Source organism: Sturnus vulgaris, chromosome 8, assembly GCF_052056855.1.
Source record: "Sturnus vulgaris isolate bStuVul1 chromosome 8, bStuVul1.hap1, whole genome shotgun sequence".
NCBI classification, from domain to species: Eukaryota; Metazoa; Chordata; class Aves; order Passeriformes; family Sturnidae; genus Sturnus; species Sturnus vulgaris.
This window is the reverse complement of record NC_142250.1, coordinates 11,770,985-11,785,125: the sequence shown is the minus strand read 5'-3', so window position 1 is coordinate 11,785,125 and position 14,141 is coordinate 11,770,985. Positions and strand designations below refer to the sequence as shown.

At 38.2% G+C, this 14,141-nt stretch overlaps 1 protein-coding gene across 2 annotated transcripts in view; it reads right to left on the bottom strand.

Moving 5' to 3' along the window:
• PARG (poly(ADP-ribose) glycohydrolase) overlaps positions 1-14,141 on the bottom strand; it is a 60,880-nt gene that overhangs the window by 3,994 nt on the left and 42,745 nt on the right. For both annotated transcript variants that reach the window (XM_014877973.2, XM_014877971.2), the window contains exons 13-17: positions 12,313-12,460; positions 7,231-7,309; positions 6,328-6,436; positions 3,515-3,620; positions 198-326 (exon numbers count right to left, since the gene is read on the bottom strand). In XM_014877973.2, the coding sequence (XP_014733459.2) occupies positions 198-326; positions 3,515-3,620; positions 6,328-6,436; positions 7,231-7,309; positions 12,313-12,460 (571 nt within the window). The remainder of the gene's footprint in view (positions 1-197; positions 327-3,514; positions 3,621-6,327; positions 6,437-7,230; positions 7,310-12,312; positions 12,461-14,141) is intronic.

Here is a 14,141-nt window from a genome sequence, read left to right as displayed (position 1 = left end):
TAGAAGTCTTCTAACTGATTAGCACTGTGCTGTAGATCCCGAATCAGAAGAGTTCCTCATTCTGAAAACAGGCACGAATAAACTGAGACCCATTTGCTTGTGTTCAGGACTTAGTGGCAAGAATTCATGTTGGAAAATTTCTACTTATAGAGATGGTTATGTCTCTTTTGTGCACACAAAGATTTCTTTTTGCTCACCAATAGTTTGGCCCTTCTCACAGAGAAAAGTATGCATGCTGTAAATGTCCCGCATCAGCTCCACATCTCCAAAGGTAAAATAAACAATATCACGTCCAGCCTCAGCAGCTGCCAATATCTGAATTAAGGCTGAAACAAACAAAAAAAAAAAAGATTACACACGAACACAGGATAAAACAATTTGCTGAAGGAAAAATACAGCTTAAGTTTACAGCAAGCAACCATAGCATCTGTTTTCATGTGAATGCTGCAAAGCAGTACAAGCAATGGGTAGATAAGTATTACCTCAATTTTTAAAATAAAGAATGCAGGGCACTGCAGGTCAAAAGTGTTGAAGCATTCTGCTAGAGCTGCTAGTGACATCCACCCTCACTTCTAGAAAAACAATGTGCTTAAAACTGAGAGGGGTTTATTTTGGTATATTTATGTCTGCCCCCTAGCAGCATGCAGCCATTAATTAGCCAATAAATGCCTGTGGCAGCATAAGGCAACAGAGCAGCACCCTCCATCCTGGTTTGAGCTGCCCACACAGCCACAGACAGTGGGGTAAAAACCATCCATGGGCACTTGGCAATTTCCATTCTGTGCCACCTGTAAGAAGGAATGGAGCCAATCTTTTCACTAGGTAAGCTATGCAAAGTGAGAGCTGACCCAACTTTTAGCTCCAAGAGAAGAACTATGTTTCTGCAGCCTCCTCCTGCATAATTTAAGGTGTCCATCATACCTACAATAGAAGGTATTGAATATGATGGCTTATTTTGACCTGTGAGGGGTGATGTCAGCAATGAAATTCATGTTATTTAACTTCCAGCTTTCTGTCAAACTCATTGGCCCAAGCTGAATCCCAAGTTCTGCCAACAGCCAATATTATAATATAGACAGACTTTGTTCCTCTATATGCAAAAGATAGAACAATGTTTTCTATCTTGGAAACAGTTTTTTGAAGATTCACCTTGAGAAATCATCTGGACTATTGATCAGCAGTGCTGCTGAGCCAAGCTAATGACCCACTGCAATTGGAGAAAGTAGGTCTGGTCCACTTCTCACCCAGCTCCTGACTTTCCTTTCTGGTGCTCATCATTGTGCCAACTCCATTCACCAAACTGGCAGAAAAGTTAGAGATGAAGAATAAAAGCTATTTGTTTTCTGCTAGAATGGCAGCTGAATTGGCAGAGTGAAGGGTTTGCTAAGAGCCAGAGCTGAGGCAAGGGAGGGCACCAGACCACAGAGCCAGGAACAATGAAGGGGGAGAAGAAACAATAAGGGGGAGAGGAAAACCAGGATCCTTCTAGGCAGCACCAAACTCAGAAGAGTGCAGCTTTTTCACCAGCCAGCACTGCTAGGCTGGAGTGTCACAGAGTCATGCAATCAATCACAGGTTCATTTCAGGGAACTGCAACAGTCCAAACAATGGACCCCAGCAACTATTTCATCTGCTGCAGCCTGTCTTACTTCACAGCCTGTTGGTGCAGCTCTGATATAAATACTTCCTTTTTCAATCCAGTAAGTAGAGTTAATTAAAATGTGATTAATATTGTCTTTGTAAAGATTAATTTTAAATAAAAAAGTGTACATAGTGCATTACCACCTGCTAGTGGAAGCTAAATAGAAAGCTGTTCAGAGCTCAGCTCAACGATCTTTCACATTTTCAAACACAGACCTATTAGAACACTGCATTCCTTAATAATAAAGACCTCCTCTTGTAAACCCATAGCCAAAATTATAAATTACATGATTCACATGTGAAATTAATCTCAATCTGGGAATGATATTTTAATTAAACTACTGAACCAGCTGTGGATTTAGCAAAGCTTCAGTAGTTCAGCCTTTAAAGAGTCTAATTAACTAGCTTGCATAGGGGAACAGAACCTAATGAATCTTGTTATTCATTCCAAAAAAACAATGCAGTTTCACTTTACAAGATATAAAAAAAATATCCTGCTGTTTATTTTGAATTGCTATAGATCTTACAAAATAAGGATCAAAATTTCTGTCAAGAATCAGACTTCACAATCTTCTGGATATTAATGATAGACAATGCCATGGGAAATTTCCATGCTACTGATACAGAAAGAAGCATCACAGGAAGAGCAAGAGCCTGTGGCACGGGGGTCTGGAGGGATCTGAGCTCTCTTGTCCCTTGCACCCAGCTGATCCCACTTAACTTCTGCACTTGCACCTGAAGCAATGGCTGCACTGACATCCCTTCTTCTACATTAAACATGGGATATTACAGTTCAGATCCAAGATCTTATGCAAATTTAAGTATTTATTAAACCTTCCTAACACAAATCAAGTATGCTCAGATCTTACAGTAAATACTAGTCCTGATATTGATAAGATATGCATTTGGCAGCCTATTTTATCTAATGGAAATCAAAAAAAAAAAAACCTGCCAGGAACTCAATGAGCATTGAGAAAAAAAAATAGATCCTTTATGAATTAAACACATCATAAAAGAAATTAAGCTGGTACCCTGATGACAGTCTCACTGTAGCTACCAACATCTGTTCTGAAAATCAAATTTTAAATACTCTCCAAATGCTTGGAAACAACAAAAAATGTAAATTTCTATTTAGGATTATATGAACCAGGATATGAATTTATATGTCAGGATCTATCAGTTCTTAAATTGATGGAAAAGGTCTTAAATGAATGTAGGCATGTGATATCTGCTGCATTACAAATACTCTAATTAAATATAAAAGAACATGAGAAAGTGAGTGATATAGCAGGCAAGTCAGGAAAGAAAGCAGCATGACTGAGTGAGTGGAAACCTCTCTGGCATACAGCAATATATTAAGGAGTAAAACTAAACATTAACCATTGCCAGCAAATTTGTGAAGCCTTGCAAATTACCAGATACTTTAAACAGCTTTGCTGAGACATGAATTTCAGGCAGAATCTAAAAAGACTGCTCCAGAAAGGTCAACTGATTTATATGACTGACAACTGCAATGAATATGTTCTTCTGTGAACTAAAGCTGCACATTTGTGTTTTGGAAGGTTTCAGTGCTACAAGTTCTTGCAGACTCAGCATTTCACCATCACGTGCTTGCCCCAAACTTTAAACTGAAAATAGCATAAAAATCTAAAGCCCAAAGAATAGAGTAGAATGTTTTATTATTGTTTAAGGTCATGTTACTAATGGCCTAAAGATCAGCACTAATGAACCAATTGTATAGAATGCCATTTCTTGGCAAAAATGTATTAATTAGAACAAAAGGAAAAAATGTACTTGAACAAAAACATATGGCCCAGGATCAAAATGTAAGTTATTTGATTAATCTGAACTTTAACTAATTGCCAAGATTTACCTTTTAATCGGGAGTCCCCTCCAAAGGCACCACATCCCCAGTTTCCCGTGGCTATTGCAGAGAGATGCTGAGGTGAAACATTGGGTCGAGAGAAGCCACAGTAGGCCTGCATGTGCACAAGAGTCAGAGATGGGTTTGAGAGGCAACCTGGTGTGACACTTTCAGACAATAAAATGGTAACAATAATCAGTATTGTCTTCTAGCAATACCAAATTCAAACCACTTCAAAACACCAACAGTCTTCCTTTAAATTCAGTATCAATAACCAAAAAAATTTAGGCAGGGGGACTTTTGCCTTATTTGGACCCAAGTTAAAAATTAACACACAGGTCCTGAGTCCCAGGCATTTCATCACAGCTATAGAAAACTTTTCAGGATAGCCTGAACAGAAAATTAACTCAAGACTTGAAATTTTCTTTAAATACCAATCAGTCCTCATAAAAAAAATCAGCCAAACCAATACACCTTATAAATCTTGCAGTGATCTACCATAATTCATTCTAAAAATCCAAACCAAATCAATACACTGAAAATTGTAGGCAGATCATAAATTCACTGATGTAGGTAATTGGAATTTTGTACTAAGATATCAGTGAAATTTACAAACTGTACTTAACTGTCTTTTTTAGGGCTAATTTCATTACCAACCATGAAGAAACAAGCTGATGAATGTTACTTTAGTTAAGATGCTAAGGTTTCACAACTAATTTAAATTAATCCTTCAGCACTGTACATCATTTCAAGAGGGGGTATTCCATTTCCAGATGAGAATTAGGACAGTGTGTTCTATGTTTGAACTTATTTAAAATACATCTGACATTATTCTACACCCTCCTGTATTGCAGAAAGCAGGAGGCTTTAACAACAGCAACATTGAGTTCTTGTATTCAACACCCAAGCTAAAGCAGAGGCCCACTGCATCTGTAAATGTAGACTCACACTAAGGAGACTCATGGGCACGTTTTGATCCCAAAAATTGGCACACTAGCAGAGTATAACTGAATAAGCATTCTTGTACTCCACTGCCCAGTAAAAACAGAACTGCCACTGCTAGAACAGGCCACACACCTCTCACCACCTATGCCTTATACTGGCCATGCAAGGCCCTAATTCTGCCCCATTAACCTTCTTATTAACTTAGGAGAATCTGCTTTGTGAACTGGAGACTGATTCCAGACAGAGCATGTCAGCAGATAAAATTTGTGCATGGGATAGCAGCAAAGGCCTTGAAAACACTGGCACAGGTTGAAAGCTAAGGTCTCATAACCATAAATAGCTTACTGATGGCAATTACTAGTCCCTGTAGAAGCACAACCTTAGAAGCTGGGAAAAGTCTGCTTTAGCTTCAACAAAAGAGCAGCAGCAAAACAAGAAGAAAAACAAGCGACAGAAGAACCTGGGCTATGCAGATGATAAAGCACCTGCCACAGCCTGGGAAAGTGACCCAGTGTTCCCAAACATTATGCAACATCTAATCCTGGGCAGAGACCAAGTACTGGGAAACATCTCACTTATCTTACTTAAGGACAAGATCCCAAATTAGGGATCGCAGAGAAGAGAAAAAAATTATGTCCACCACAGCTCCAGCTTCCCATGTTAAAGAGTTCTTCAGCCTGGCAACTTTGATGTGTGAGATTATCAAGGACCACAGTCACTGCTAAGTGCAGTTTTGTACATTCACAGCTGACTTAGGGCAGGGTCAAGGACTGACAACTTTGAATATATAATCATAATGATTAATAATGTGAAAAAAATTACTAGTAGGAAGTGTGCTAGTTATGAATATCAGCCCAGAAGTTTGTTTAAAGGATGAAAACTGGCCTGCTTCAGTTGTCAGCCTTCTTGAAGACTGCTAGCTCTGACTGGCATGTACACGCAGATATGTAGTTACAACAGCCCTTACAGCTATTGTGAAAATAAAGGGGATATATGAACAGCTGGATCAGATCTCAAGAAGACATCAATATAGGAAAAGGTAAACTCCCAGGCAATATATCATTACCTCAAAAACAATGAAGAAAGGTGGAAGAAAAGCAAATGGCACCGTATTTATGAACATGTTAAAGCATGAGGCCCCTCCTTTTCCACCTTGACTGCAGCTAAGTAGGATTCAACAGCACAAATCATAGGGAAAGAACTTAGACTCATCATTTAGAATCATAGAATAGCTTGAGTTGGAAGGGACCTTAAAGATTACCTCATTCCAACCTGCCTGCCATGGGCTGGGATGCCATTCACTAGCTCAGGCTGTTCAGGGCCCCATCCAAACCGGGAATGAACACTACCAGGAATGGGGCATCCACAGCTTCCCTTGGCAACCTGTTCCAGTGCCTCACCATCCTCACAGTAAGGAATTTCTTCCCAATACCTAATTTAACCCTGTCTTCTGTCAGTTTAAAAGCACTGCCCCTTGTACAGTCACTATCTGCCCATATTAAAAGTCCCTCTCACTTCTTTTTATAAGCCCCTTTAGGTACTGGATTAATAAAATAAGGTCTCCCTGAAGCCTTCTCTTTTCCATGATGAGCAAATCCAATTCTCAGCCCATCATTTGAAAGCAGGACATGGAAGAGTTAACAAAATGTATATGCAACTTCCATTTATATTTTTGAAAGTTATATAAAATGCACCTTTGAATAGCACATCAAAGGACAAGAAATATATTTGACAACCTTTTGTTTTAACATTGGACAGCAAAACCCTGTCATATGAGATACAACTAAACAAAAACTTTCTTAGATGAAGATAATAACAAAAATATTTGAAAAAGCTCTATAAACATTAGACTGCAGGCTGTTTAAGAAGTTACTGGCCTTGTTGAGCTCTCTTCTAATTTTCTCTGGACCAAACTGATCCAGGAAACGTCTGAAGTGAAAAGCATCTATAGCAACAATTTCAGTGTAGCGTCGTTGCCATTCATCCCTAAAATTGGAGGGAGGAGAAAAGTAGATGACATTAGTTGTTTAATATCAGCCATATAACCCCGATTCAAAACGAGCAATTCCCTTCTCTGTTAGAAGCAGCTGAAAAGGTGAACTCATAACAGACAATAGAATACTTTTTCTCTGTGGGTTGGGAATGAAAGCAGAATCAGAAATGAGACAGGCCTCCCCATAAATTTAGAAATACTCTGGCTAGACTTTGGGCATGAACGTGAAACAAATCTAATTACACTGTACTATTTATCAAGTATGTAAGAACACTGCAAGGTCAGTGTTTCTCTGTCTTCCTCCAACACTTAAATGAGAGTACACTGTGTATGTTTCTATACCAAATGAGTAATTTTGTGTATACACTCTAATGACATTGCTGGAGAAATAAATTCAAGAGCTCGGAGCTTTCTACTCAGATTCATGGTAATGATTCTTATTTTGCCACAAATCAGCTGCACTGTGGCATCTGAGGTATCATTCTCAAACTTCTTGTGACTTTGAAAACCGTAGTTCAGTTAGTATCTTAACAAAAATGTACATTAAACACATGTATCTCTAAATTGTAGAAGAGGTTGGTCTAAGAACCAACATAAAGGCAGGTACCATTATTAGCATTAGTATGGCATTAGCAATATGGCATAACTTTCTTAGCTTGCTTGCTCTACTCAAGAGAGTAACATCAAGCAATATCCTATTCAGGCAAATGCTAGGAAATACTTAAAAGTTTCCAAATTTCTAACATTTATTTCTTCCTTCACTTAAAATACTTATGTGGAACTTTACCTAGGGGTCTTGTCTTCGTGGCTCCTTGCCCAGCGATAAGTCTCTGCATAGCCTGTGTACTCACTGTACTGCTCAGTACCTGAAACAAGTAATTTTCCAGATTAACATATAAAGTATGTACATATCTTTTTCACTTGGCAAATCTTTGATAGGAATCACTGCTTCTCCAAACGAACATGCAGCTCTCAGAGGCAATGGGAAACACAGAATTTGTATTTGCACCAAGAATACAAGATTTCCTTGTAAAGTTCCCTTGCCACAAGTGATGAACAGCACCCACCACAGAACATGAGTGCAGATTTACATATAGTGCCCAGTATATGATGAGAAGTGGTCAGCACCAACAAACTACCTCTGTAAAAGAACAAGGACCCAAAGAACCACAGCCTGGAACATATTTTGCTGCTTTTGAAAAGGTCCAACAGAGTATCTTGGCAAATACTAAAGGCTGCCAGAAAGCAGCTCCTTAAGGCCACCAGTAATTTTTGCTACTATGCTTTGCTATACCAATTCCTTTTCAAAGGTTTATCCCAAGACAAAGAAAGAGTATATCTTAACTGAGACAAGGATCATAACCTTTCTAAAAGGCTGCCTTTCACTTCATTTTATAGAGCTTCAGAACCTTGCTTCAAAACCTGGGCATTGCACAAATGCTTCAGAGAAACACTCCTGAAGCAATGCCACAAAATCACACCTTTTCTGCCTGTTCTGAGCTCACAACAGCTGAGTTTCAAAAGTAATCACAGAATAGTCTGGGTTGGAAGGAACCCACAAGGATCATTGAGTCCAACTCTTCATCTGAACTCACAACCACAGTGAACTCACAGTGAACTCACAACCTTGGCATTATTGGCATCATCCTCTGATCAGCTGAGCTGACTTGTTTGGTGGTTCATGCAGGTATAGTTTGGCACAATTATAAATAGTAAGAGTAAGAAGAGAACTGTGAAACAATCCCTTAATTTGTGATATCAGCTATGCCCATAAATAGAATGGTGAAAAAGAAGTTTTAAAGAAATGCAAGCTGACAGCACAAAGCATCTGATTACTAAGACAAGAATACTGCCTAACTATTGCACAGATCAGCAATACCCTGAGAATACAAATGTTTAAATTTAATCTGAGTTTTCCAATCTCTACATAAAAATGCAACTGAAGTTGAACAATCAAAAACATAAATCTATTAACTTTAATCCTCACTGACAAGGAAATTTCAATGTTTACCTCCATAGTCTCAAGCAAGGGAAACAAGCTGTTAAAAACTGTTTACAATGATGCATATATGTCAAAATATTTTCCCCATTTACCCATATTAATTTTAACTGACAAGACTTATCAATGCTTGTTTAACTCATCTGCCCTGTTACCCACTCATTATTTATTTAGTCTAGAAGATTAATGATTCTGAGGGCACACAAATCTCACTCAAGACTATTTTGAAAAGTTGCTATACAAAATGAGTGGGATGGTAAGTGATTGCTCACCGAGTTCACTTCCTGATAAAAAAATCATCTGAAAAATGTGGATAACAAAATATGCTTATGTATTCACACACATCCATGCCCTCAGACAAAGGACAACCACAAGCAGCTTCCATATTCAGAAATCAGTCTTCTAATTGAATTGCAGGCTATCAGCCTTCACTAAGACTTTTCCTGACACAAGTAAAATTCAGTTCTCTTGATATGCTTGGTAAAAGTGTCTGAGCACAGAGCAAGAAAAGACAGATAAGGGAAGTATGTGACTCTTGCGAGCTCTCAACCTAGCAAAACTTTCTGCTTGAAAAAGGAAGCATTTCCTTTGGTGTCTAAGATGGGGAAAGAAAACTCTAGGTCACTGAGATATTGTACCAGGGAGATTAAATGATAAAGTATTAGGATTGCTTTTTCAAAGTTCATTTTCATTAATTTTTATGGAAGTGTAGCATCTGAGGACAAAAGCACCAGGAAACAAACAAGCAAATACAAACAAATACACACATATATCTATATTAAAAAATCAATACTGGAGAAACTCAAGGAAATCACACAGACTCCAAAGACATGTCCCAGAAACATGAAATTAATGAAAATCAATGAGTTTTCATAAGTGAAGCTCTGGAAATTTCTCAGACAAAAATGATTATTTGACTGCCAATACTTCTGCCTGTGAACTACTGGGATACAAATTTCTATTGCTGGGAGAACAGAAGCAGTATGGGATAAGCTAGATACATTAATGTTTCTGGTGAATCTTTTTTTTCCTATTAAAAAATAGAAGTAAAAAAAGGGCAAACCACAAATAAAGTTCCACCAGAACTTTAAAAGCAAGCTACAAAACCTAGAAAAGCCTACCTAAAGTCAAAAGAATGTATATAGAAATACCATTCAAAAATGTGTCCTTTGTTAAGACTAGTCAAAGTTACAGCATCAGACAAAAAGTGAAATTGCCAAGTGTCGGTGTTTATGGGACCTCATCAACTTAGACAGATTTGCAATTATTACTAAAAATAAATATACCTTTCTCAGACTCCATAGTCCAGATTTACATTTGCATATGATCTGTACAGCATTATAACACTTCCAGGGATTGGGAAAAACCCCACTACAGTGTTCCTCTAGTATTTCTAATGAGCTAGAAATTACACCCCTGAAAAGGCAGGACCACTAGCACTAAATAAAAAATAGATGTGAAAGTTGCAAGAGTTCAGTTTTGTAGCCACCAACATAAAGGCACATTTAGTGCTGTAAGTGAGAAGAAAGTCCTTCTTTCCCTTTCAGTCAGTTCTTCCAATCCTTATCTTGTACCACCATTAGTCTTTGGCTCTCCCAACACTGGCACAATCAGCCTGCTAAATCTAGCTGAAAACTAATTTTCCTCTCTGAGTAAATTTCCAGCCAAACCAATTATCTCATCTCATCTCATCTCATTTGCTGCATGGCTAATGTGGTCAGAAGTCTCCAAAACTGCCCTGCTAAGATGTAGTCCTGACTGGCCATTGAGAGATCTGTAGATTTGAAGCAAACAAGGAACAGCTGCATCTGCTCCTAACACTGCCTGAGAATGTGTGAGCTCAAACAGGGGGGAAAAAAGAAAGAAAGAAAAAAATCTGAATGAAAACCGCTCACACTTATTCACAGCTCTACCAGAAACGCAGCTGTGGGGATCTCTGGTGTTGCTGCTGACATTTCTGTAGGTAGATGTCTGTGTTGAAGAACTCGACTGTTTGCATGACCAGTTTCATAGTCATTACAGCAGTGATCTTAACCAGATACCGTGAAATCACAACAAATTTAATTTATCTCCCTATTTCTTGGGCTCCTCAGCAAATTTAAGCTACACAGTTATATGCATTAGGCCGTCGAGTCAAGATGCATCACAAAGAATGTAATTTATCAAGAGGATCGTGACACAGAGGAGACTTGGCTAAGAACCAAGGTGGAAAAGCTCCAGGGATTAAATAAAAATGATGGAATGGATATTTCCATTAGAGAAGAACTCCATATTCCAAATACTAACTGCAAAACAATGAAAGATAAAATAACAAGAAAGATAAAATGTTACTGCAGTGAAAAAACATTCTCACCTTTATTGTCCATGCCAAATCTCCATTTTTGTTTGTGGGGGAATGGAAGAAGGTCTTTCAAAACACTAATTTAGTGTTTCCCCCTAATCAGTTATTACCCAGACTGATAGCTGTGCTCTGTTTTTACCCTTCCCAAAGAAGTCTCTCCCACAGGAGTGCTTAAAATATGTTTATATAGTATCATATCCAAAGTACAGAACAGAAGTCTCCGATGGCCAGAACTTTTTTCTGACTCATTTTTTAAAAATGTAATCACAAAAGCCAATTTATCAAAAACTTTTCACAGAAAAGGCATTAATTCTGGCAGAGTGGAAAAACAAAATAAAACACTGTCTTAAAAAGATTACCAAGCATAAGACTGAAAACAAAAGATGCTCTGCCCAGTACAATCAATAACTCAGGACAGAGTAAGACCTGCAAGATTTAAGCTCAAATTTCTACTGTGTATGCATCTGAGAGAAAGAAGTGCTCTTGATGGATTTTTCCCAAAAATGTGTTCTAATACCAACAGAAACTCTTGACTTTTGAGACAGCTCAGGTAACTAAACCCAACATTTCTGCTGTAGCAGACTGAAAAATATAAACATAGTCTATTATAATATTTACCCAGAGAATCTCTCTGATCATATATTTTTTCTTTATAGTTGCTCTTTAGTGTAAATAAAGTAGTATTATAGCATCATTTTATTTCTTCAGTCATGAAAAATGCTTATTCATTAATAGAACTGAGACATGCAGCATGATCTGGGCTGCTCCAGTTCTTAACAGTGATACTTGATTTTGGATGCTAACTGTTTTAATCCAATGGATAATAAAACAATCCAAGCTCTATGAAAGAGTGGGAAGCAAAAGTAAAAACCCTTTCAGCTAAGCTCTGGACAGACAAGACATCTGAATTCACAACCCCTCAGCAACATACTGGAGAAGCAGGTTGTTTTTGATGTAACCCATAACTAACCTAGAAGTAACATAAAACACCCATGTGAAACGTACAAGATCAAAATCCTTCAGAGACAGTTACTAGCTTTCTACCCTTTTCTAATGGATGCAGATTTTCTAATCTTCCACTTCTTCCTCTTTTACGTAATCAGAAGAGTGTTCAATCCCACTGATCACATCAAATGTTACAAATTCAGGAGAGGAACAAACCCCCCACATCCTTTAACATAAGAGAAGCAATATCAGCTAATAGCTGGAAATTGTGGCTGTTACCTCTGTTGCCCATCAGCATTCTTTCGTGTCGACTTAAGACACCAAGTCCTCAAACACATTTACAGAGGATAAAGTAAGTTCTTCTGCTCGCTGTCATTTGTTTTTTCTCCTTTCACAAAACAACTACGGAATGTTACGGTGTCCCTTTTTTAGGTGGGATGAAGTAGAAGGCTCTGTCGAATGAGTTATCAACTTTTTTTCCCTTTTTTTTTAATCCTTACAGAATTTAAACATACTAAACTTCAACTTGAAGTTGTATATATAGAACCAGAATTTGATGTGAAACATTTTCTGCAAAAACTAACCTGTGATGATAAGACATTCATTGTGATCCAAGACTTCAGTGATGAGCCTTGATACAATCAGTTCTGGATTGATTAAAAACCGAATTTCTTCTTGTACTAGTCCTGCCCCGGTCACACCACCTCCAACAAAACGGTTTGCAAAATCAACCTACCAAAAATACATTCAGGAGGATTATGATAGGATAAGGAAAAAAAAAGTCCTTTCATACCAAAGTAAATAAAATCGTGTACAAATCTCAATTATTGTGCTGAAATCTGCTGCTATCACTTAAAACTACAAGCAGAGAGACTGATTAACATGATCATGCCTCTCTCTTTTGTTCCATTTAACTTCTCAGAAAACTTATGACAAATGAGACATTACACAGCAAAAGAAATTTTGCATCTCAAATGCTCCAAGTTGAGTGGGTTTCCCTTGAAGAGGCATATATTTCAGAATAAAACACATTTCAGTAAATGTGAAAGATGAAAACAGCATTCTTTTTAGGGACATTGAAAAATCATTAGTTTGTCCTTTGGAAAGCATTCTGCCCCAACTGTCTACACTGAAGTATCTTTAGATTAGCACTGCCTCTGTAACAGTTCTTTACCCAAAAAACCCTCTAACAAATTCTTGAAATGTACTAACAGTCTCTTATGAATTGTCCTTGACATGCACTTGAAGAAGGCAAATCATTTCGACTATAAAGGTTTCTGGTTGAAATAGAGAAGCTCTGGACTATTTTTTGCTGCAATAGTACATATTTTGCAAATTACATTTTCATACAGACAACAGTTTTAAAAGGAGTTTGTTTATTCAATAAAGTAATTACTACTCTTTCAAACTGCCCATATAAATGTATAATTTTAAAAAGTTATTTCATCCTTCAAATGCTATTAGCTTCTTACTGGTTTTTACTTAGGTATCTGATGAGAGCACAGATACAGGAGGGGGACAGAAGTTGCTGGGGTGACACGAACACCTGTGCAGATTACAAACTGACCCAGGAGGAAGAGTCCAAAGCACACCAAGAGCCAGTCACTACAGCAGCATGTGTTCCTTTAGCCTATCCCGGAAATACCAACACATTTCAGGTGCTTAAGATTTGCTAAACTTGACTATGATAAAAAAGTTCTATGAAAACCACTCAGATGTGCAGTGTGCCAGGGCCCCAAGCCCTGTGACTGTGCTGAGCAGCCTCCCCTAGGGCCTCAACCTTGAGCTGCACAAACACCTGTCCTGCCCTGTCCTCACCTGAGACACAGCACGTGTGGGCCTGGCCCAGCCCTGTGCTCTGCTGATCCCACGTGCTCACCAGACATCTCTCACTGTCCTTGGTGCCCTGACTCACCACCTTGCCTTTGTCTGATGGCCACCAGCCAGTCAGCAGGGACTGTGACTGCCAGCCTCCCTGCCCACTGAGGTGGGGTCACTGTGGACTCCTGCATTGTCCTGCCTTGGTCATCCTGCTCCCTCCTGAAGTGACTGCTCTTCATCTGAGCAGAACTATTTTCTTTGGTAAGACTTGAAATAGCCAAGAGGAAAAATATCACATCTTAGGCAATACTCCCTTATACAGAGTGCAACACTAGAAAAATGGCCATTATTGAGCAATTGCTAAGTTCTTGAAAATTTCAGCAAACATTTGACTGCTCAAGTTTCATAAAGTCATGAGACATTTAAAAATCTGAGCAAAAAGCATTGCAGAAAAAAATTCTCCTCATCTCCTTTCTCCTCTTCCAATGAAGCACTTGTCCCTGGATAAAAAAGTTCTAATTTTTAATTTCTTTTGGTAGAAGAATTCTAGAAGGCAGACTTTTTTTTTTTTTTAAAGAGAAAAACAGAAAGC